The 25,029-nt window shown below is 38.2% G+C and overlaps 2 protein-coding genes across 3 annotated transcripts in view; both read left to right on the top strand.

Annotated features, from left to right (window-relative positions):
* Positions 1 to 4,855: 4,855 nt before the first annotated feature.
* On the top strand, positions 4,856 to 9,648 carry lg6h11orf96 (linkage group 6 C11orf96 homolog). The gene has a single exon (XM_017305096.1). It carries the CDS (start codon positions 8,534 to 8,536, stop codon positions 8,906 to 8,908), a length of 375 nt encoding a protein of 124 aa, XP_017160585.1. The 5' UTR covers positions 4,856 to 8,533; the 3' UTR covers positions 8,909 to 9,648.
* A 4,304-nt stretch (positions 9,649 to 13,952) lies between these two features.
* Positions 13,953 to 25,029, top strand: part of ticrr (TopBP1-interacting, checkpoint, and replication regulator) — an 18,582-nt gene continuing 7,505 nt past the window's right edge. For both annotated transcript variants that reach the window (XM_008410756.2, XM_008410757.2), the window contains exons 1-13: positions 13,953 to 15,077; positions 16,111 to 16,348; positions 17,038 to 17,270; positions 18,360 to 18,600; positions 19,654 to 19,792; positions 20,683 to 20,801; positions 20,977 to 21,165; positions 21,257 to 21,402; positions 22,435 to 22,535; positions 22,647 to 22,737; positions 22,822 to 22,904; positions 23,717 to 23,941; positions 24,111 to 24,198. In XM_008410756.2, the coding sequence (XP_008408978.1) occupies positions 14,361 to 15,077; positions 16,111 to 16,348; positions 17,038 to 17,270; positions 18,360 to 18,600; positions 19,654 to 19,792; positions 20,683 to 20,801; positions 20,977 to 21,165; positions 21,257 to 21,402; positions 22,435 to 22,535; positions 22,647 to 22,737; positions 22,822 to 22,904; positions 23,717 to 23,941; positions 24,111 to 24,198 (2,610 nt within the window). In that variant the 5' untranslated portion in view covers positions 13,953 to 14,360. The remainder of the gene's footprint in view (positions 15,078 to 16,110; positions 16,349 to 17,037; positions 17,271 to 18,359; positions 18,601 to 19,653; positions 19,793 to 20,682; positions 20,802 to 20,976; positions 21,166 to 21,256; positions 21,403 to 22,434; positions 22,536 to 22,646; positions 22,738 to 22,821; positions 22,905 to 23,716; positions 23,942 to 24,110; positions 24,199 to 25,029) is intronic.

Genomic DNA, 25,029 nt, shown 5'->3' on the forward strand with positions numbered 1-25,029 from the left:
ATGTCAACATGACGAGGTGACGAAGTTGCATAGGGTCAGTAGTGGGTAACGAAAAGTCCCAATAACTACAATTCAAAGTAGCACAAGTTAATAATCACTCCACATTCAGCTCAAACTTGCTTCATATTCTCTGGCTTCTGACTCTCTGTTTGCTTTGAGCTCGCAGAAACAAAATGTTGTTTGTTCCTCCCTAATTGCAAACAGAATAAAATGACAAACCAAATCATTTCTTATATTTAGCTTTGAGACTTAAGACTTAAAAGCTTATGACTTCAATGTTGTTGCTTTTGTGAAAATGCAGCATAAACAGACACTGTGTTCCTGATGGGAGTGCTACCCACTGTCCAAGTCTCATTCTATAAATAACTGTGTTCTCTCCATGTTGCCTTTAAGTCAGTCGATAAGAAACCCCCCCAAAAAAACTACTTGTCTTACGACACTACATTCTGTTATTTACTGTGATATACATTATTTTGACAAAACTGACTGAAATCAAATTAATTTTTAATTTTTTTAATAAAAGTTTACAATTAAACAATCTCTAATGAAACAAACAGCGGTCAGGATTCACCTCAGAACGTTTGCATTACCAGGACAGAATGAATTGCAGAAGTTATAGAAACAATAAATAAACATTAAATATTAGGTCTTTGCATAAACTTTATGTTGGCCTTGCAAACTCATCGGTTTTCAAAGAATTTATCAGAAGTTAAAAGATAACTTTCTGTCATGATCCCAGGGTGATGTGGTTTTCATTTGTGTTTGTGTTTTGAACATTTACATGTTTATTTACATTTGTTAATTCTTGCCATTTTCACTTCTCTGCATTCATGATTGTTTGAATGGTGTTGCCATATCAATTCATATCTTGTTTGTATTTAGTTTCTTAGCTTAAATATTAATAATATGACCCTGAATGGTAGTCATAGTTACTCACATGGCAGTTTTGGACAAATTGCTCACCCTGGTTTTGGACCTGTCATATGGCGTACACAACATTTGTGCTTGGTTTCTTTGAGTACAGTAGACTCTTACTGTTCATAAGGAAAGAAGACATGCTGTGATTTTGCACCTTTAATTCTCCTGCTCTCTGGAGCCTGCTGACATTTAGGTTGCTGTGCTAGCAGGAGTGTCCCGTAACAATGGCTGCAAGGAGATTTGCTAGTCTGGGAATGTGTTCCTCACCCTTTCACCCTTCGGCCCTGGATAATTTTTTCACTTATATTTCTTCCTTTTTTCACCACCCCCCTCTTAACACGATATTAAGTAAAGAATACACATTTCACAGCACTGTACAATAAGTTAACACTGTGTTTCTTTTAAATTGGAAACTTTTGTTGCATTTTTTATTTTGCATGTTCAATCCAGAAGTAAATCTATGAAAAGGCTGCTTTGGATGCAAAATATGAATTTTGATATATACCTTTCTATTATTATTATTATTATTATTTTGTTTACAATTATACAACGATATAAAATGTTTGCTGCATCTTTGACCTTTTGCATGTTTTTCTTTTCTACTTCTTGGTGTCTGTAAACAGGTTGGCTAATTGTTGTACAGCCAAAGGTCATCACTGTGGCCAGCACAAGCACTAGTGTGGGAAGGTTCATGCTGAGTGATGGCTCCATGTTTCCTGGTTCATTTTGCTGCACAGCAAACATCTTGTTTAAGTTCGCCTATACGAAGATCTGTTGAAGGAGTAGTTCAATATTTGCTGAAGATTCTGTTAAAACATCCATCCATCCATCATTGTGAATAAAGGGTTGGTTAGTTGGATAAATGCAATTGGTGCTAATTTTGGAGTATGTTATTGTATCTGTATATAAAACATCTGTGATCTCTTAACACTTTAAACAAAAAAAAATACTTCAAGTTGCTACCAAGAAATGGTTTTTCAACCAAATAATCAAATTCTAAATGCAAATGTCCCAGTTCTGTGAAGTGTACCGTTTCTTTCAACGTTGATGTTGACACTAATTTTCATGAGATGATTTCCACATTCTAACCTGGAACCTGGACAGTAACAACACTTTGTTTGAGAGGAGACCTTCTTTGAAAGCAGTTTTAAACAAACTTTAGAAAGATGCCTCAAGTTTAATCTACATTCCTATTTATCTACCTATATAGCTAGTTAACAAGCTATATAGCTAGCTATCTACCTAGCTATCAATCTAGCTGTCTATTTAGCTACTTCTATAACTAGCTAGCTTTCTAGCTATCTGTCATGGTAGCAGAATGTTCTGACTTGTTCTTCCTGTAGACCTTTAGTCATCTTTGTTATGAGTTATTGCATGTTTAGGTAATTATTTCATCTGGTTTTGGATGCTGAGCAGCTGTGAAGCCAAAGTTTGTTAGCGTAAAGCTACAACAAAGACCCTAGCAGGGTATACAAAGCAGCTTTGATACTGTTTGACTCCTTAATGACTATTTTATCATTTCAGTTGATCTGGTAAAATAATAAATATGTTTTAACAAAATCTGCCCAGGAGAGGAGGGTCTGTCGGATAGTCGAACCTCGGATTCAGGAAGAGCAGTGTGGTTTTTGTCCTGGTCGTGGAACGCTGGACCAGCTCTACACCCTCAGCAGGGTCCTGGAGGGTGCATGGGAGTTCGCCCAACCAGTCTACATGTGTTTTGTGGACGTGGAGAAGGCGTTTGACCGTGTCCCTCGGGGGGCAACCCGACCCCGGATAAGCGGAAGAAAATGGATTGATGGATGGATCCAAACAAACAAAATGCATTTTCCCTAAAGGCCTTGATTAATAGTGTTAGTTTTAAATTTACCTTTGTTTTTTGTTTTTTTTCCCCCAGCCGTGTGTTTATGTTGGGGTCAGTACCAGTCGGTAGGACTGGAGGGGATTATGTCTCGGCTGCCTCTTGCTCTCAGCTGGGTATATTCCCCTGAAAATGTCATCAGCTGCTGGATGAGGGATTTGGCATAACCTGGCTAACCGCGCTTCATTTGTGGCAAGAGAAGAATAGTTGTTTTTAACTGTATAATTTGATGTATTACTGTGAATCAGCTGTATTTCCATTTTACCCTGTGTATTGTGACAGTATTTTCTTTGCTTCTCCATTTCTCCTTACTCCTGATTGTAACTTTCATGAATGTGCTTAAAAAAAAATGAAAACAAGTCACTACAGCAGAGAGGAAAGTAGTGGCTAGTTATGTTACAGAAACGTAAATAATATGCAAAAATGTATTTATATTTTGCTTTAAATGTACAAAAAATTGGAAGGAGCAAGAGATTGTGATCTGCAATAGTAAGTTTTAATGTTTCTACATTTAAAAATAGTTTCTAAAGTTGTTTAGCAAATGATGGTCAGAGGTGACCAACTTTACACAGCTCCAGACGTCACTCCCAAGACACTTTTTCTACTTGACAGAAAAAGTTTCATGTAAAAATAATGGATGACTCAATTTTTTTGTTTGTTTTGGGCACAACTCATTGACCTGGGCTAGAATGTGCTTTTTATTTCTTAATTTTCTGGTGACTGATAAGTGTGTAAGCAGCAGAAATGACCAGTTTGTTTTTGCCAAACTGTGTCCTTGTTTACCGCACACGCAGCCTTGTTGCTGTGAGGAAAACAACTGATCCCACTGGACATAAACACACAACACTTGGCCTGCTGCACTGTCTGTTGCAGTACAGTTATGTTTCCTGTTGCAGCGTTTCAGAAACATTTACAATCAGGGCTGGAAATGCAAGGTTGTGACCTCTGGGGTGGAAACTGTTTTGGTGCCTTATCCACTGAAAGAAAAATATTTTGCTGATGCAAATTACAGCACATCAATCGGTGTGCTGTAATTTGCGTTAGGTATGAACTGATGGTAGGTTTAATGCGTTCCTTGGCCTGTAACTCCATGTTGTTCCCAAAACAAATGACTATAACTTCATCATTTTTCAAATACTTGAGTATTGTTTACAGTCATAAAAATGTCCAAATATGATTACAACTCGCCTGAGATGAGCCTTTGTACTTCCAGTACTTTGAAGTACTTTGTACTGGAAGTACAAAGTACAAAAAAAACATATATTAATAAAAAAAAATTTTTTTTTTAATCTGTATCCCCTCCACCCCAAATATTAGCGCCCTTGGCTAGTTCCCGTATTAGCCCCAGTTAGCATGTTCTCTCTAAAGACATGCTGATTCTCCTCAGGTGCTCTAGGCTCTACCCACAGTCTAAAAACATGGACATAACTGGCCAGCCTAAACTGCCCTGAGGTGTGAGTTTGTACGTGACCTCTGGGTGAACCCTGCCATTCATTCACTGAGCCCCAGAGACACCAGGCCCATCCCAACCCCACCAGCAGTCATCATTTTTATGGTTGAGTTATTACATGTTCAGGTTCCTCTGGTTTTGGATGCTGTGAAGTTGTGAAGTCAACGTTTTATTAGCATAGAGCTACAGCAATCATCCTAACAAGGTAATAGTTTTGATATTGATTGACTCCTTAATGAGTAACTGTTTTAGTGTGTCATTTAATCTGGTAAAATAATAACCTATAAATAACTATATACAAGTAAAGAGGGAGAACCTACATGTATGCTGCATTTTTAAAGCCTATCTTAAAGGGGCAGTATTTTAGAGCACAATCAAGTAACTATGTTGCCTTCAACAGTTGGTAAAAAAATATGACTTAAAGAAATTAGACTTTGTAATTTAGTGTCTTGAAATTGGGCCTCTGTCTCTTTAAGAAAGCCCTGAGGAGGAGCTTTGCCTTTATAGGCGGGGCTAAGTCCACCCAGGCGTTTTGCACAGCTGAATGGCTGCCACGGGAGATTAAAGGATTTCTCAAACATGCATGAAAGAAACAAGGCAACACTCGAGGTATTTTTTTGATGAGGGAAAAACATTATATAACATGATGCAAAGCTAAAAAAAAGTAGATTTTACATGCTGCCTCTTTAAGAAAACTAAGCTTTTCATTTCACAGTTATACACTCCTTTCTTTTGGTCTTTGCAATGCCAATAAATGTGATTGATGTTTTTTGTCAAGTAACAATGAACAAGTATGGAAAAACTCAGTAGATGTGAATACTTTTAAAGGGCCCACACACACACACACACACACGCACACACGCACACACTCACAGACAGCAAGGTCTAGACTGCCGTGTTGTATCACCTGACTGGCAACAACCAACTTTCCCCTTGCTGACAGTAAATCCACTCAAAACAAACTGCGGGGTCATTTCAAAGTTCCCGTTAACAAGCTGCGCCCATGCTGAGTGCATGAGGGTGTGTTTGCTTTGGCAAGTCCCTGCGTGTGAGACAGGAGAGCAGATGACCTGTTTGCCTCCTGCGCTCCACTGACGCGTCACCAGATGAATGTGTGATGAAATCGTGGCAACTTATTTAAAGATATAACATCACTAATGAAACCCCAGAGGAAATCCCATCAGGCCATGCTTCGAAAAACTTTCTACCGTCAGAGGGACTGGCGATTCACTGACTGTGGTCATTGGTTAAAATGAAAATAATTATATCACCTGTGAAGACAGGTTTTTGATGAAATAGCACAGATATCACACTAGGGCTGGGCAATGAATCGATTTGAGCAATTAATAGAAATTTTAGGTTTTTGAAGATTTGATTTTGGAAAAATCTGGATTTTTTTCCCTTTTTTTGTTTGTTTTTTTGACAAGCATGTTGTACATCTTCTGTTTATTTGGATTTTGAATATTAGGACCAGGCTATGGATTTAATTATGAAAATAAATATGCAAGAAAATGAGAATAGTGTTAACATTACCAGAATAAGGTCATAACATTAGGAGAATAAAGCAAAAATCTTATAGCAACTTCCATATAAAAATAATGAAAAGGTTAAAACAAGGAATTTTGAGCGTTGTACATTGGTATAAATTTTGCAGATTAGAAATACTTCATCTTTTAACACATCAGCATCAAATTATCATGATACACTTCTCTTGTTTTATTGAGTTTCTCATTTCTTTCTCTTTTTTTTCCCTACCGAAATTTGAATGAATATGAAAACAGTTTGATATTTTAGATCAAGATTTGAAAAATACGTCGAAACGCAGATACTCTGAATAGACATGTGCCCCGTGTCACAGATGGAAGAAAAACGTGTGATCAGATCCCAGCAGTCCACTCTGGCTCTGACATTCCCCTCTGTCAGCAGTGACACTGATAAATATAGTCACTACAGTAACAGCCAGGCTGACGTGACACGCTGGGAGTGCTGCTGGGATCGCTGATGAATCCGAGGCTTTTCTCATCTCACTACCAGCTCTGTGCGGTCAGGCTCGTCATCCTCTTCTCCACAAACGTTTCTGGGGCAAACCTTTGCAATGTGGCGCTGAAACGGAAGTCACTGTGTCCATAACCCTTGAACTTCTTTGTTTTCTAAACTGACTTTTTTTTTTTTTATTCACCAACTAGTGTGTATACAATACACATTACAATAAACATTACAAACTGATAAAGAGCAAGAAGGGGTATTGATCTACAAAATAATTGACCAGATAATAGAACAGCCATGAAAATAAAATAATCAAACGAACAAAAAAAACAAGCAAACAAGGAGGTATATATTGAAACATATGTTAAGATTTTGCTTCTTACAACCACAAAATTGTAAAACCTGCAATTGCACTCATGTCTCTTTACTGGATGCTGAGTAGCACCAAAAAAAAGAAAAAAGTTTATTTTAAACTTGAATCTGAAAAGTAGTTTGGAATGTTTTGGTTTTTTTTCAGTTTCAAATTTTTTTTTTCTTTTGAACAAACTTTATGGCCCCAATTTAGTATCTCTTCGGAGAAACAAATCCGAAGATTAACAGAGGAAATTGAAAGCTGGTTAGCAACCAGAAGATGGATTTTATTGCTGTGCTGCTGACATTTAAGTTCCTAATCTTAAATCAGCAGTAAGTACAAAGGTCATGACCTGCTGTGGTATTTTTATCAGCAGCAAATGAGACACTGCAGTGTAAATGTGAGGAAATCTGGTCAGATTTGAGCATAAAATCTAAAGTCTTTGACAATAATGCAAAGCTACATTCCGTAGACATGTCTGCAAAATAAGGCAGAAGAGCTGCTGGATCTGACCTACAAAAATCTGTTTGTTTTTTTTTTTGTTTTTTTTTTAATGAAAATAAAAACTGCTTCCTACTACTCCCCACTTTAAGACTTATAACTGTTTGTTTCACTTTCTAGAGCTTTCTCATTTGTTTCTTGCACCGTGACCTTTCCCCGTTTTGCCATGTTTGTCGCATTAAGAAATGCACAAAAAATGAACTTAAACATATGTCTGTATATATTTAGATGCGGACACTTCACTACTTTGGTCCAGGTTATTTACTGCAAAAACAAAAGATCTTACCAAGTATTTTTGGTTTAGTTTCTAGTGCAAATATATTTAGTGTGCTTGAAATAAGACGAAACTAACCCTATAAGTAATTTTTACGCAATATATAGGAGTCAATAATTCCTTAAAATTGATTTAAAGAAAGTACTAGCTCCGCTGGCAGATCATTTCACTTATAACAATGAAAAACTGTTTCACAGAGCAGCCATCCACGCTACTTCTCATTGAACCGCTAGTAAATTCATTGTTAAAGGGTTAATAGGAGCAATGTTGCGATGAATTCCTGAAGGCGGAGATTCAGAAAGAGCAGGAGCTTCTTAAAGAGACAGAGGCCCAATTTCACTGTATTAAATTACAAAGTCAATTTTCTTTTAAGTCATATTTGATTTATACTGCATTTTTGCAGTACTGAAGGCAACATAGGTACTTGATTGTACTATAAGATGGTACAGCGTGACTGGATGCAAACTATACTGGACGGAGCTGTGGGATGCCTCTCTTCAGTAGGGATAGGAAATCTTTTCAGAGTTGATGGGAAGAGATGAACTAAGCTAAATACAAAGCGACTCTGGACCAAGTCCTGTTAGAAGATGCGTAACTGCAAATTGCTCAATTATATGGTCAATGGAAATGCAGCTGGAGTCTCAAAAGCTACTTTTTTAAACATGGTCTTAAAACATTATCTCTGCATACTGTTCTTGGACTGTGGATGTCCTTCTTTACATATCCGTTAAACACTACACAGCGTAGGGAAACACAGATGCTGTCTTGTCGTGTTTATTTCGAGGGGCTTACAGTTTCAGAGGCTGGGTCTTTGACTGAGAGGAGGGAAGTGGAGGGAGGCCCCTGGTAAACACATGGTGTGGAGAGAGAGAGACAGAGAGACAGGGTGGGGAGTGAGCCACTATAAAAGAAACAGTCAGAGCTGCTGTTGGCATTCGCTCCAGCAAGCAGACAGAGCGGAGACCCAGTCGACACTGGCAACAATCGCTTTTTCTTCAAGACTGATTTTCTCCATTCTGCCAGGACTTGGAGGTCTGCACCCTGGTCCACTCTGGCTTTTTTTTTTCCTTCTAAGACAGAGAGATTTTTCTCCTCTTCTTCTACCACAAGGCTCCCAGACGAGCAAGAGAGGACAAACTTGTGTCCGCAGAGACTGTCTTGACATTTTTGTTGCACTCGGGCTCCCGTTCCACCATGACTGCTGTGCGTCAGATGCCGGAGGAGACCTCGGGCTTCCACGTCCTCTCAGCCCACCTGATGGCCACCGCCACAGAGGAGTTCCCCCAGCAACTACCCGTCCCCAAGAGCCCGGCGAAGGGCAAGAGTCGCTCCCGCCGACCCCGGGAGGCCCGCTTCAAAACCCAGCCGGTCACCTTCGCCGAGATTGCTGAGGTAGAAGAGGAAGGCTCTTCCCCTTTGGAAGAAGAGAGGGCACGTCGCTCCTTCCTGCAGTCGTTGGAGAACCTGCGGCGGAGCACGCAGGCCCTCTACTGCCCAGGGGCGACCAATCGCACTCCCACGCCCACACAGGCCAGCCTGGACTCCAGCGACTCCGACTCCACCCAGTGAGGACTTCACAGATGGAGGTCGACTGAACAGAACCAAATTGCAGTCCTGCCTTTATGTGTAAAGCTACTGCTGCCACGCAAAACTCTGCATTTAGCTCACCAACTCATCTGCACATTGCTCGAAGATGCACATCGGACCTTTCCGTAAAGACCTCCACCGCTGGCTGGTTTTACAGCTGTACAGAAATAATGTGTAGAGGTAGCAAACAATGCAACATTCAGCACAACGTCTTGTTTCCTACTGTAGTTATTTAGGAGTAATATGGAAGAGGAAGGGTATTTTCCCATTTTGGAGCAATAGAGCATGTCTGTTTCTATCTAGTTTTTTCTACTTGATGAGCGAATGGGGCAAGGATGACTAAAAATGTTAACGTTGTGATTGATTTGTCTGTAAATACATTGACAAAGCAAAAGACCTGCAGCAAAAGTTAGCCGGCTGGGCCTGGAACTGTAGAGGACCATCACAGATCTTGTCTAGAGACTCAGAAAGGGTTTTTTTTTCCTCCCCCGCTTCTCAGTTAATGAAATCAGTGCTGTTGCTTTGATTTCTGAGCAGAAATTCCCTTTCTATTTTTCAAAATGAATTTATTTATTATTATTATTTGCATAACCAAGTACATTTCTAGATGTAAAGTTGTCTATGACTTCTGGTCACTTTGACTTTCATACAAATAATAACCTTTATATTTTGTGATTCTATTACTTTGTATGTGTATATATACTGTATATGTGAATATATATATATTTGCTTATGTACTTCAATAAATATTTTCAAGGACACTGAGTCAATTTCAGATTCACTTTGAGAAGTTTTAAAGAAACTACAAACACATAAATCAACAAACTTTGATGGCACCTGGAGCAAATGGCAATATCCCACAGTAACAGGGCTAGTGATGTACAACCTGACTTTTAAACATTGTTTAGGATTTTTCAGTAAACTGAGGTTGGGTCCATTCAGAAAACATCAACATAGGCCAATGTTAATGTACACTAATGTTAACATAACTTAACGTTGATGCAGGCTAACATTAACATAAGTCAACCTTAACGTAGACTCATGACAACATTGTCTTGCTGCGCTATTTCGCTCGATTCAAATCTTGCTTGCCTCTCAGTGTGAGCTTTCTCCCGTTGACCTCAATAATTTCTCCTGGGCCAATCGGGTAACAGAAAGAGAGGTTGTGAACCTCTCTTGTTCACAACCTCAATTCTAAGATTGTGTGCGATCTTAGAATTGTAGTCTGCCTGTAGTTTTAGCAATGTGTTGACCACACTTCCAAATATTGAGTTAGCATTTACAGCCATCATGTTCGACTTGGTACTTTTCTGTTTGCAGTGGAAGCTTACCAGTAAGCTTTTCCGGTAAGCTTCATAGCATTGAACTGGCACATTACATACATCATGGCCAAACATTAGGGATCAGGTAACATTAAAAACGTCATCAGAGTCCTCACTTCCAGGAAACAATCGTTTTTCTTCAGCCAAGAGCCCAGAACCTCTACAAAGAAAAAGTACACAGGGCAAATTAATCATTAAAAGCACCAAATAACATAACAGCTCCACCAATGAAGAGTGCATGAAAGCTTTATCTTCCCATTTGTCTTCAGTGTTTTTGTTGTAAAAGGCCGATTACTTTCCGCTGACCCCTTGTGCGAACACTCAGTACTTGACCTGTATCTGCTGCTTGGCCGGTGACGCACTTTCAGTAATGTCAGGTTTTTGTTTTTTCCCAGTGAACTCAGCCACAACACTGTTACGTCTGCTGGAAAATGGGCCAATCACAGAGTGGCTCCAGCTCCTCCACTGTTCATTAAAAACTTTGAGTTTCTTTTACATTATTCCTCTTGTCTGCGCAGCCCTAATCTTTCTGACGTTGCTCCGGAGACGAAAACAAGTGGAAAAATCCCCCAAAACAAGCCAAGTGGTGTGTCTTGTTTTCAATGCAAACAGAAGGCAGAGCAGAGGACGGGTTTGATGGAAGATGGAGGGTTTATTTTAGCTGGATCAGATCAGGAAAGGTTCGAACATGGCAGTGAATAAAAACCGTCCAGGTTCTGTGACGTTAATCAGACCTAATTTCGTCAGGGTAATGAGTGATGTCCTCATACAGAAAAATCAGCATGACTAATATATCTGGTACAGTGTTTTTTTTTGTTTTTTTGTTGTTTTTTTCTTTTTTCTCTGAAACAAGAGTCGTCTCTAGCATCTGCTCTGTGATTCCAACCACAGCCTGGGGAACATTATGCTAAGCAACCTGCTTGTGATGAGTTTTTTTTTATTTATTTATTGTTTTTCTCTTGCCTTAATTGCATTTTTATGAATCTGTTGACGTTTATGGCTCCTGGATAATTCTCTGGAGGATACTTGAGCAAAGAATAATATTCAATAGTGCTTTGAGATTTAAAAAGTATCAAAAGTATTTTTAAAAAATTAAAAGCAGAGCTACGATTTTACGTAAAATGGAGAATGAAATCGCATCTACAAAAATTAAATATGTTTTTTGTAGATGGAATTTAATAAACATGAAAAGTAGAGCAAGAAATTCACTGTGGCACAATCTCACACTAAAAGAAGGTAAAGGTTTTGTGAAATACCAGCACATTCAAAAATACTAATAATAATTTGGTGGCCCCTTATTGGGTGTTTTAGCAGGAGAATTTTCTGGAACATATTGCCAAATAAATACAGAAATTGTTCCCTAGATGCAAACTCAGCATTTGTGCATGACAACCAGAGTCCCCAAACTTAAATAATCCATTAGCCTACCAGATGCCCTGCAATTCTGAACGATCGGGAGCAGGGATGTCCAAACTGCGGCTCGCTGGCCACTTTCAGCCCCTGGACTGATTTTCTGTGCCCCCCCGCCCCCAGGAAAAATCCGATGTTCATAAAAAAATTATACAAATGTAAATCAAAAATCAAAAATGCTCACGAGCTAAAAAATGTGGGGAAAAAAGTAAAAAAAAATCTCCTTTTTTCCTACTCCACAATAAATTAAGCATGCAATAGTTAAATATTTTACTTGGACAAATTAAGTATTACTTGTTTTTTTCATTTTTTTTAGGAAAGGGATATCACTCTTACTTTGATAATGACTGCTGTCTTCAGACAAGTTTAAGAAATTAAGGGCAAATCTGGACACAGCCGAGTCTGCTTTGGTGTACAAGTCACTGGATAAATGTGTTTTATTTAATATGGAATGAAAGTGGATTAAAAATGTAATTATTAAAAAACATTTTACCTTACATACTGCGCGGTAAAAATATAAAAAAATTTCAGAAATGATTTTGCCCTATTTAAAAAAAAAAATAATCTAAATTTGGAAGGCCAAATTTAGATTTTTTTTTATTTAAAAAAAAATAAAAAAAATTTCAAACACTCTTGAATTAAAGGTTGGAGTTTTCTCCGATGTGACGGTGAGATTTTGCAACTCAACTTTAACAAATACAATTGTTGCGATCTGTTGAGGATTTTCAGTCTCACAAAAACTTGATTTATTCCTTAATATTGTTCTTCAGAGTCCATTGACGTTTAAGTTTGTTTGTTTGTTTGTTTGTTTGTTTGTTTGTTTGTTTGTTTGTTTGTTTGTTTGTTTGTTTGTTTGTTTGTTTTTTCCAAACAACCAAGTTCAGATATTTATTTTTAAGTGAGTCAGGCAGAGTCCAGGTGTGTCTTAAATGTCATTTCTGATACCAAGTTTCATGCTTGCACTCTTTGTCTCCCCCTGGTGGTGTACAGTTACAAGTGATCATAAATTCACAGAAAAGGTTGCGGTTTACCTTTCGAACTTATTGTTCAGTTTCCTGACAAATCTCTGTGAAGTATGTGCTTGTTTTGAGCTTATATATAATATAGATAATTAATATAATTAAACTGTAATATCCATCTTCCTGAAAGGCCACTAAAAGCCCATGAAAATCCCCAGAGCTCAACATCTCTGCCCTGAATGAGTCAGGACATTTTTCCCCTTTTTAGGCAATGCAGTGCAGGCAGAGAGAGAATGCCAAGTTCTCTTGTAAATAACTGATGAACCAAAAAGGAATGCAATTTCAGCCCTAAGCATGTTTAATATGCCTTTTACTTTTCAGACAAAGATAGAAAGTAATAATAATATTTAAAAAAAAACCATTTAATCTCAATTCCATGCTTCATATTTCCTGGAACCAAAATGATTGAATATGTTAAATATTCAACATTATTTGAATATTTGTGGTAACCTATCGAAAACCATCTTTATGGTAGATCAAAATGTTTAAATTTGTATGTCTGTTTTTTGGAAGCTATGTTGGATTTGGGGAGAGCACTGGCTTTGCTTGACCTTTCTGTTAAGTTTTCCAATGTTAATATTTAACCTTTATCTAAATGAATAATTGAATCAAACCTTTCAGCCAATCGAGCAGCGCCAAAAGATTAAAAGTTTTTAGTAACATAAAGACAACAAATCCAACTCCTCTCCTGTTCAGATTGTCTGTCAGAAGGGTGATAATTTGAGAACTTTTTACATTTAAAATTTTTTATAATTTTTTTTAAAGGTGTGTATTTAAAAAAAAAAAAGAGTCCAAAATAATTATGACCCAAACTATCAAATATTTATATGGAAAACTTCTGACAAGTAGTGCATAGTAAAACTAACTGTAAAATTCTTACCTGGTTTCAGTACAAATCGCAGTGGCTAAAAAGTAAGACATGGGAATATTTTAAGTGGGAATATTTCTTCTAAAAGGTTTGAATTATTGCCAAGATGACCTCCCCTTTGTTCAGAAATAATAGTGATTTTAAAAGAAAAAGAAAAACGTGCTGCTTTTCGAAATTATTTTTAAGGCTTTAACAACAATTTTGTAAAGAAGGAAAGAAAGAAAGAAGCTAAATGCAACCTGTTCCTGTCAATCTCTTACGTATTCTTGCGTCAGACTTCCTTGTTTAGTTGACAAGAAACCCAACCAATGAATTGTGTGCATACCGGACTCGTGACGCACGCATGAGTTTACTTTTAACCAATCAAACTGGTGTCATGAGTAACCAACCAATTAGATTTTGGAGGCGGAACAAATATAGAAGGAGCGCGAACGGTTAAGGACAGCTATGAGGAAAATGGCGATTATGTAGTTTAGGTATGCGAGTAACGGCGTGTGGACTCTCTAAGCTGTCTGGAAAGTATCTTTTTTACGTTCCGGGGTGTTTACTTTATAGCACAGGCGTTACGTTATTTCAAAGAGAACCGTCAGAACATTCGTAAAGCGTCACATCTGACTGAAGTTTGTACAGCTGTATTGTAACGTTGTTGTTTGCTAGCAGATAGCTGTTATCGTGGAAACATGAAGTTAACCAAACCGACCCACTTAAAACTAAGGTAAAGTTATTACATGAAATGAAAGAGCGGGTGTATCTGAACTGCTAACCCTGTCACGGCATTCTTGGTCAACATTTGACCTAAACGTACCAAGTTTTTCATGCCGTTTTCCCCATTTATTGACATTACATTTAACAGCATGGCTCTGCACAACCTAGTGTTTGTTATCGATGTTGATTATGAAGATCACGTGTCAGACCATCCACTGGAGGTCCGAAACAATTTCGTGAAACGGGGAGTATTGTATATCCTATTGCATTTCGGCTACAAATATGGATTTGAGAAAGTGCGCTGGGGTTATACGTTTTTCCAGGCAAAAGCTGGTCGCAGTGCCAGCGTCATATCGAGAGGATCCGACTTCAAGGAGCTGCGACACAAAACATTCGAGGACTTTGAGCAAGAGCTTGAAGCGAGATTCGACGTGAAGGATAAAGTTTGTCCTTCCCAACAGAAGCTACAGTCCAGTGAATCGGTTTCAGTTCAAAACGCTCTTAGGGAAACTCTGCTGGACTTCCAGTGGGACAGACCGGACATCACTTCTCCGACTAAACTTTCACTCAGACCCAGGAAGTCAAGTCGTGTTACAGGAAAGGCCGGCGTGTCTCAAGAAAGCGACTATTTAAGCAGCGGGAAGAATATGGTGTTTGTGGTCTCACGGTGTCCCCGTTCGAGGGCTCATCTCTTGGACTACCTGTCTGTAAAAGACGGCGACCTGCCAGCAGATGTGACCGAATATATCCTGCCGAAGAGTCTTAGCGACATGGTTGCCCAGCAACAAGTTGTTCTGCACTGGATTGACACTCGTCCACATGTTGAGGTAAACTCAGAGACTGAGTGGGCACTACTGCTGAAAAGTCGACCTTTATTTTATTTTTTTTTTCAGTCGATCAAAAAATATTTTTAATACTGTTAATTCAAAGTTGTTGTTGTTTAATTAAGTCGATGAAAGATAATTTTTTTAAGTCAACCAAAAATTCACAGACCATCAGGCACATTAACTTGAGAAAAATCTTAAATCAAGATTTAGATGCTGAAGTTTAATTTGTTAGGTTTTCTCTGAATTCACACACCATCAACAGTTATAGTTATTCTAATAATAAAACCACAATAATTTCCATATTAATGTCTCATTTGAAAGTAGCAGAAAAACTAGAATTATTATCTTTTTGTTGCAATCAACTAGCTTCCATCAAATTCTGTTTGCACTTAGGCTTCAGGGGGGAAAAAACAAACAAACCATGCAGACACTAGGATCCTGTCACGATAAGAAATTTTGCCCAACAATAAATTGTCCCAGAACTTGTTGCAATAAATCATAATGTTGTTTAGAGACAATTTACAAGTGATATAATATGAATTATGGAGCAATAATGCAAGGACACTTTCTCAAAGATCGATAAACATTACATTTTATGATCATTTAAACATTGGAACTGGAAGACGTTTTAAAAATCCAAAACGTATAAACAAAACAGAAAAAAACAAATAAAATGAATTCTGAAGTCCCTGTAGACAAAATTATGTTTCAAAAAGGGAATAGTTGAGACCAAAGCGCCAGACTGAAGACTAGTTCTGTTGGAGAGAGAAACGAGAAAAACGGTAAATCAACAAAATGAAAAATAACGAGTTTGTCTTAGTGTATCATGCGATTAATTGATTTATTGTTTAGTGTGACAGGCCCGTACAGACCCACTGAATAATTTTGAATATTATTGAAAAGAAACGTCATCACCAAAGTGAAACACATTCCACAGACATACAGATGGATGATTTTGAACTCGTGTTTTCAGCGTTGATTTCCAACCGTCCCTCTCCGCTCATCTCCTGTGGAACCTTCCGTCTCGTTTCAGATCGTGAGCTGCAAGGACGGCTTTGGCTCCGACAAGCTGTCTGCAGTTCTGGCCCAAGCGGGTGGCAGAGTGATTCCCTTGGTGGCTCTTCTGAACCTCTGCTCCAATCACAACTCCGACCCGAGGCGCAGGAGGGAATCCTCCCTGTTCAGCTCCAGCGTGGGTTTCCTGCTGTCGTCAGAGAGGCTGTACCGCCTAGCTTTTCCTGCCGCAGACGCCGTCCTACGATGGGACCATGGTTCGTGGAAACGCAGAATGTTTTCCAGAACGTTCCAAAACATTGATAATTATTGTAACTTGAGTCATTTATCCAGATAATGTTTTTTTTTAAAAAGTTCACTTTACCTTTAAGTAGGTCTGGGAGATAAATCGATTTTAATGATTAAAGTCTGGATTTTTTTTATTTTCCCCACCAAAGCATTCCTTGTATTGCCGGAGTTCAGAGTGATGTCAGCACACACACATGCGCACACACACGCACACACACACACACACGCACACTACCATCTTGTTCCACCAGTGTGTTTTTACAGCTTCTATTCATTTGGACCTTGAATTCAAGTCAACTCATGAAAGGTATGTCTGAAGTAAAAGCCAATTTTTAAAAGTAGTTTATTTAATTTGTAATTTATTTTTAAGGGAAATGAGTAAGGGGGGGGGAAATAGATATCCCCCCCCCCACACACACACACAAAAATTTTAGAGATTTTATTTTTAAGCCATATAAGTTATTAATCGTCCCAAAAAATAACCTGAAACAGTCTGTGGTGTTGCTTCTCTAAAACATTACAAGTATGCTCCACACGGAACACAAACGATACCATTAAGATGACTAAAACATAATGTTTGCATATATTCATAAATAAACTTGCCGGTTTATTTTCCTCGTTTGTTTTATTTTTATCTTTTTATTCTTTGCTAATCTAGGAAACGATTCTCACAGTTGCCGTGTTGTGGTGGAGCCGATGTGCAGAGGCCAACGTCTTCTGCAGGAGTCTGTAGAGGTGCACCTGAAGGGGGCGCTGCAGGGCTGGGATGCTTCTTGCCTGACTCAATCTCCCACCGAGTCGTGGCTGCTTCAGCTCCCCAGCAGCAGCGACCAGGAAGTGGCTGCCTTCCTGCCTCTCTTCACACAGCTGTCCGCTCTTTCACTTCAAATGGTGAGAGACCAGAGAGAAGCTGACATTTATACCACATGAGAGTTTTTATGGAGATGTAACACGGGTGAGATTCTGCAAATGCCAAGCAAAGACACAAATTCTCATGTGAAGCTTTCTTTTCTCCTAAGACACAAAGATGATGCACAACACCTCATCAATAAGCAGTGTAAGGCCTCAGTTATTGATTATTTTAGTAATCGATGAATCTGCTGACAAACCGGGGGATTGCACATTTTACAGATTTTTAATTTAACCTCTTAATCCTCTCCAACAAAATATAAAAAATACATTAAAAGATGCTAATTAGCAATTTTTTAAATGTAAGAAAATAAATAATTACCTAAATTGCAATACAATGACATTCCTGTAGTAAATCTGAATTGAGTGAAGCTAAAATTAATTTTGGCTAAAACATATCTACTGGACAAAGGTGTTTTTATCTTTAGTGCAAAAATGTAAATATTTTTTTGTACTTTTGGTTTAATTACTGCACTGAAATTTTATTTCTTTTCACCAACTGTTACTTTTTTTGAGTCTGTGTGCTCCAGTTAACTATTAATTCGTTACTAAAATAACTGGCAATTGTTTAAATAATCAGTTAATCACGATTAATACAATTAATCGTTTCAGCCCTAATGCAGTTTTCTGTCTTAGTCGCACCTCTGTAAGGCGGAAATCGCCACAGTGACCTGAAACACGACTACAAAATGCAGCAATAAAAGTTAAACAAGCTTGTTAAAATCCAGTCTAAACATTGCATTTGTTTTGTTTTTGGGTTTTTTTGTGCCTTGGGTTAATTACAGTAAAAAAAAAAATTCTCTCCTCCAAGTAAGTTCTAGCTCTAGCTCACAGCAAGGACACACCTTCTCCTTTTAATGTAGCTCTTATAAAAAAAAATAAAAAAATCTGATCTGTCTTAAAAGTCGAACTGCGTGGAGTTAAACCGCAAAACGGAACCAAAAATGAAATGTTTTCAAACACAAACGGAATGAGAGTGTTTAACGCAGCACGATGTCTGATGTATAAGCAAAATAGCTTTTCGCTTGGTGACTCCGATCTTTTCATTCCCTGCTTTAATTGTTTCCGCAGATTGCTGAAGTCAGTCACAGTGGGCTGTCGTGTCCCGCCGTCTTTTCCCCGCTGTCYCAGTCCACAGCTCTGCTCACCGTTTTCCAGCCGATCCTCCTTCAGCACGACAAGCTGCTGAAGACGAACGTCTCCACCCCCACCCCCGTCGCCACAGAAACCTCCGCAGACCTGCCGGAAGTGGTGAACAGCGTTCTGGGCATGGTCTATGACATCATGAACCAGGACGGCGACGGGACCGACGGTAGGAATTAAAGCAGACTGAACCTGAAGCGATTAATCGGATTAATTGATGATTCAAATAATCATCAACTAATTTAGTAATTGATTAATCATTAACTGGAGTATACGGACTCACAAAAGGCCATTTCCTTAAAGAACAACACTCTCAGAGCAGTAACTAAACTAAAACTGTAAAAATAAAAAAAAATCAACATTTTGCATTTAAGATTAAAATAAGAAACAACCTTTGTCTATAAATATTCTACCAGAACTCCTCAAGTTGCAGTTTTAGATTCACCCAGTTCAAATTCTATAAATACATCTCCGATTCAGCACCTTTTGATATCCAATTATTACTTGGTGATTTAAAAAACAATCAAAATATCAGAATACTAGAGAAATATTCTTTATTGTCTCACGGCAGGCAAAGTTTACGTAATCGGGACCGTGCATAATAACAAAAAAATATAGGAAAATAAGAATAAGAGACTGTACAGTAAGGACTAGTTTACAACATAAAACAAATACTAAGACAACACTCAGTCCCAGGTCAGACTCCACTGACAGTTTCTGCAACATTTATAGYGCATCTGCAGGGTTCATGTGTGTCGAGCCTCAGTTGTGAATCATTGTGCATGTGCACGTTTTCCTTCCACTCAACTTTCTATGAATATTCTAAGTTTTTTAAAAAATATTAAAACTTTGTGAGTCACTGAATTATCTGTTTTCATTAACAGTAAGTCGTAATGATCAAAATGACAAGAAATAAAGGTTTAAAATAGTTCACTCTGTGTAATGAATCTATATGAGTAACAAATGGTTTTCTGGATGACACCAGTTAGCACTTTTTTTCTGAGCTTGGGAAATTGTCAAATATTTAAAATAAAAAAAAAAGTCCTAGTTTGATTTGTAGTTATGAAAGTGTTTATAGTTTTTGATAAATTCAGCTAACTGCAGATGTTGGTACGTGTTGTGTGTTGTCTGAGAATCCATCCCTGAATAGTGTAGCAACATGTTTTTAATGCTAAGCTCAGTTTAAACGCTGTGCGTAAATTTGCTTTCGTTTGTTGTAAAGATGAGGTCCGGGACCCTCCTGCACCTGAGTGGGCTGCGCAGGAGCTGAGCCACCGGTCACCAACGACACACACCTTAGAGACCTGGTTCCCACAGTCGGATCAGTCAGGAGTCAGCGCCAATTTAATGGAGTCAATAAGGTACAAGAGGAATTCTTATTTATTTGTTGGTTGTTTTTTTTAAGGCTGCTGTTGTCGTAGGCTTTATTTTTTTTTCAGTTGTGTATCTGTCAGTAGCGATGGATCATCGGCCTAAAATGAAAACTCAATCATATCACAGCGTAAATCTACTCGCACTTTGCACCAGAAATTGTGTCCTAGACTTTCCCTCTGCATATTTATTTAATAAGGAAACATAAAAACAGACTTTTAACAGCTTTAATTTTTATGTAATGATTAAAAAAAAGAAACATTTTCCTGTCGGTAACAAAATATTTTTTTATACAGCATTTTATATATAACCCTGCTTTAACATGTTTCCTTTAACAAGAAATCTTGACCGTTTAGTTAACACATAATCTAAATCTGCCTTGAAGGCATTACAATCATTAGCTGCCTCTTCATTCACCATATTATTGTGAAATTTTACACTTCAAAAATAAATTGAGATGATTTTTTTTTTTTTTTTACCGTATCGAAATTAGTGTATTTTGCAAAACTGAAGTGGAAACACTACTTTCCCCATCACACAGGTCACATGACCAACAGCCAGATGTTGCCACTGGTCCAAACCACGAAGACGACAGGAAGTAGTTGGAGGATGATGTTTTTTAATGAGCTATCACACAAACAAGCCTACTCACATGTGATTTTAATTGCGTTTCGTATTTAACGGAAACACTGCAATTGCAAAATTGTGTTTTGTTTTGTTTTTTTCGACATTTGTGAAATGCCGACAAAGTTTTGTGCACATTTGTAACGGAAACGCAGCTGATGTTGCACTTCATCTAGATCTGCTTCCAGGTTTGGAACATGATGACATTGACATGAAGAAAGAAGAAACAAACGTTTTCTTAAATGATTGTTTGCAGATTGCTCCACGTGGTACCTGAAGAGGGATCAGCTGAGGATCTTTTTGAGGCTCAGCAGAATCTGGTCAGTGGTCTGTCTGAACTGTACCAGGAGTCAGTCAGCAAAAAGGGGAAGAAACGTACGCAAGCTCCTTTTTATATATATTATAATTCTTTCCACCTCCTACTCAAAATTCAGCTATTTTAAAATCCAAAACCGTTTTTAAAGGCCCTACATTCACCTTCTACGGATCTTTTCTGTCTTTTTTTTTTTTTTTTTTAAACCTCCTTTTTCTTTGGCTCCTGGCACTGCAGGAGGCGCCCACCGTACGCCGGTGAAGCAGAAGATGAAGACGATGAGTCGCTCGCTGCAGATGCTGAACGTGGCGCGGCTGAACGTGAAAGCTCAGAAGAGTCAGAGCGAGGCCGAACCACCGGGCGCCGACAGAGCCGGGAAGAGACAGCTAAGTGACAGGAACAAACCGGCAGCGGCGAGCGCGCTCAGTAAGTTAAACTTCTAAATAAATGTCTGTGACAATGTGCTTCAATAACACATTCCATATTGACTTTTGCTGCTTTGTTTTCCGTCTCTCAGGTTTTTCTAGTGAGAAAGAGCTGCTGAGCCACTTGAAGGCCGGTTACGACAAGACGGTAGCAGAGAGAGACTCGTCTCTCCTGACCAGCGCTCAGCAGCTTCTCAACGCCATAAAAACATTTCTGACTGCAGAGTCAAACTGGGAGGTGACACAATGTTTTTTTGTTCGTTTGTTGTTGTTTTTTAAACCTTATAAAGATTTGTTTTTGTTGCAGTCCAGGGCTAGGCGATAAATCAATTTTATTGAGCTTTTGAAGATGTCATTTTTGGAAAATCTGGATTTATTAAGCTCATTGGATTTTCATATTTCTTAGCGATGTCAGGGCGGCCATCTTGTTTTTATTTAGGTTTGAAATTCTGGTAAACTTTATGACTAAGGGTCAGGCTAAGATGTTTTTGTTTTTATCTACAAAAATTAAATCATAATTTTACCAGAATAAAGTTGTAATTTTATGAGAACTGCAATATGAAAAATAGCAATGGAATAAAAGGAGGAATATTGAGCAACTTGTGAAGTCATAGTTTAACATGGCCGTTTTGCACATCAGCCTCAAATTATCATCAGTAGCAGAACATTGAAATGATTGTGTCTACTTCTAAATGGACTGGCCTGCTCATGTCAGATCCAGATAATTCCATCAAAGCTGTTTTTCCTCATTAAAACGACTTTTTACTCATCATTTTAAGTCATTTTTCTGGTAAAGTTGCATCAATTCTTCTAATCTCATAACTATATTCTCCGTAATTAAGAAGAAATTCTCATAGCCTGGCTCTGATTCTCGTCGTTGACTGAAATAAAAACCACTTTGGAGAACTTTTCCTGTCATTTGTAATAACATCTTTAGGGAGAAAGAAAATTGATGAAAATTGGATCTGGTCATTTTATCACCCAGCTCAACTTTCCAGTTGTTGAAAGTTGATCATAGTTGGTCTGTCCTTTTTATACTTTTACATTAACTTTTTAAAAGCTTTTTTCAGCTTCACTTGCCTCAAAGTAAACACTGTCTAATTTAAACATCACTTTAAAGTTTCCCACTGTTCATGAAGTAAATAATATGTTAATTCAAGATGAGGAAATGATTACAAAGTCAAAGGCGGTGCATAAATATATGAATGCAAAATTAGGTAGAAAAAGCTCGGATTAAGTTCATTCTAAAACCACATCGTCTCATCTGTAGGAAAAGGCAACTTTGCTTGTGGAACAGCATCTCATGAAGACCGGCAAATCAATCCGCCAGCTGTACCCCGGCGCTGACGAAGCCGAGAGCAAAGTCAGAGAGTGAGTGATTGATTCACTTCATGAACCGATTCCTCCTCGTCTCTCTGTTCTCGTGCCTTATCTAGATTGTTTAACTCTAACTAATATATATAACTAATCAAACTAATCTAGGTGCCAACTGCAAGTGATGCTGCGGCTGGAGCTGTGCAGACGTTTTGCTTCCAAACAATCCCACTCAGACGCAGACCGGATGGTGGAGGAGGTAAAAGGGTCAACATTTCCATCGACAGAATGCAGCTGTCTTGTGTTTTTCTCTAGTTTTAATATTTTTTTTGTCTTTTGTCAGGCAGCGGAAATGCTCAGAATAATCTCATTAACCAAAGACCCGGCGTGCCTCGCAAGGTTTCTTCAGGACGAAGTCCTCCCAGGGTAAGTGTGCACCTCTACAGAGACGGGCGTTCTTTACGGTGGCCCGAAAGGGTCAAGAAAATGCAAGAAAAAAACGGCAACAGAAGTTATGGTAGACATGTTAGCTTAACTTCTGTTTTAGCATAGTTTAAATTGTAACTTTTGACTGTTTCCTTGTAGCCTCTGCATTTTGTTGACCTTTCTGGGCCACCATAGTTTTTTGGGTAGTACAGGACTTTTCTCCATTTCATTTAATTTTTTTTATTTCATTCACTATATAATAACTATTAATAGTTTATGTAACAACTAAAACGAATCATGTAAAAATGAACAAAAAGAAGTGCAAACTTACTTCTGCCAGCTTTTCACATAAAAATAAAATTAGCTGTTTCGCTCAAAAGACATTAACTTACTCGGCGCCATGTCGCGTCATCATCATAATTTTCAAAACTTTTTCAAATGCAGAAAGAAATTTAGATTGTTTTATCTCACCCTCAAGATTATTCCAGAAACTGACACTCCTGACACTTTTGCTCACACTTTTTCGTGTAATCATGAACAGAAATAAATGCTTGAAACACATCACTTGGTTTGTCATAAAACCTTTTTTTTTCATATATAAATTTGTACATTTGGGTTTGAATTAAAATTTTTGAGTACACAGTTTGAGGTAACCTTCACCAAACCCTACCATTTAAATTTAGTACATGGAACCTCTTTTTTTCTTTATTTTCTTTTTTCCTTTTAGTTTCCAACAGTCCTAAAGAAGAAGCGCCATATTTAAATGCTTCCCAAGAACTAAAAACAAAAGTGTTGTTTCTCCATCCCGACAGCTTCCTGACTGCTGTTCCGAAAGTGCTTGCAGACGTCTACAACAGCCTAGGCACTCAGCTCCCTGACGCCCTGGTGGCCGTTCTGCCTGCTGACTTCTTCAGCGACGACTCTGTTGCCAAGGATAGCATCTCCCCCTCTGCCTCCTCGCCTGCCGTCTCGGCGCAGAGCCTCGTCTCTAACGACGGCTTGCACGACCTGCGGAACCGTTCGGCCAACAAGAGGAGGCGGGTTTTGCAAAAAATGCTCCAAGAAATTGGAGAAATAATGAAAGGAGTGTTGTAAAATTAACAGTGTTGCTGTTGTTTTGATTTTTTTTATTTAAAGAAAAAACATATAGTAAACCTTCAGGGTTCAATATATGCTTTATAAGTTTTTTATTTGTTTTCTGTGCAGGAGTGGAATGTTGACTCGACATCGCAGCATGACTGAATCCACACAGAGTCTTCGTCAAATACAGCTGCCCAAGAAGACCACAAGAACAGTAAGTTCCTTTTTTTTTTTTTTTTTCATATTTCACTTTTCACACAGTGCCATGTGGATTTGGATTTTTCCCCCTTAGTAATAAACACAGGGGTTCCCACAGTGTATGATCATCCTGGCGGGCCACCAGGCTTTACTTGCTCCCCTACCAGGCTGAGCATTGTTTGTTTGTTGTTACAGGTTTTTAAAAAAATGAATAAATATTCCAGTAACGGTGATGGCAAAAACAAGTTAAAAATATGTTTGGTGAAACAGTAACAACTTCAGCAACTAAAGTGACGAGTCACGGATCAAAAAAATTTGGACACTTTAATTAGGATGAAACAATTGAAGTGCAAACAATTGATATTTATTTTAATTGCAGTTTTCCATGTTTGTCTTTTCTTGAGACTTTTTAGTTGGTGTTTAGGTGTTGTAAATATGATGTCTTCCAACGACCAGGTTATATTATAAATTTTTCTGTCAACTTTTGAACTCAAAGACACGGTGGGCAGCTGGACCACTGGGCTTAGCCAGTTTTCTGAAACAACTTCATTCAATAACTGCATTCTCTGTTTACTTGTGTTGTCTCTAATATGTAAATTGTGGAGATGTGCCAATCAGATTTTTTCCTGCCGATACCGATCACCCATGAGGGCCGATCACAGATACCGATCACATAATTATTCTTTTTTTATCATAAACACTACCGGTTACATTATGTGGAGAAAGGAACCATGAATTCACCTTAATTTAGACAAAAACGAGTTTTTATAACTTTTTCCAAGAAGTAAACTAAACAGGCATTCTGTAAATTGTACTGCCATCGGTAATACTATCTTTAACAGACTGA

The sequence above is a fragment of the Poecilia reticulata genome, linkage group LG6, assembly GCF_000633615.1.
Source record: "Poecilia reticulata strain Guanapo linkage group LG6, Guppy_female_1.0+MT, whole genome shotgun sequence".
NCBI classification, from domain to species: Eukaryota; Metazoa; Chordata; class Actinopteri; order Cyprinodontiformes; family Poeciliidae; genus Poecilia; species Poecilia reticulata.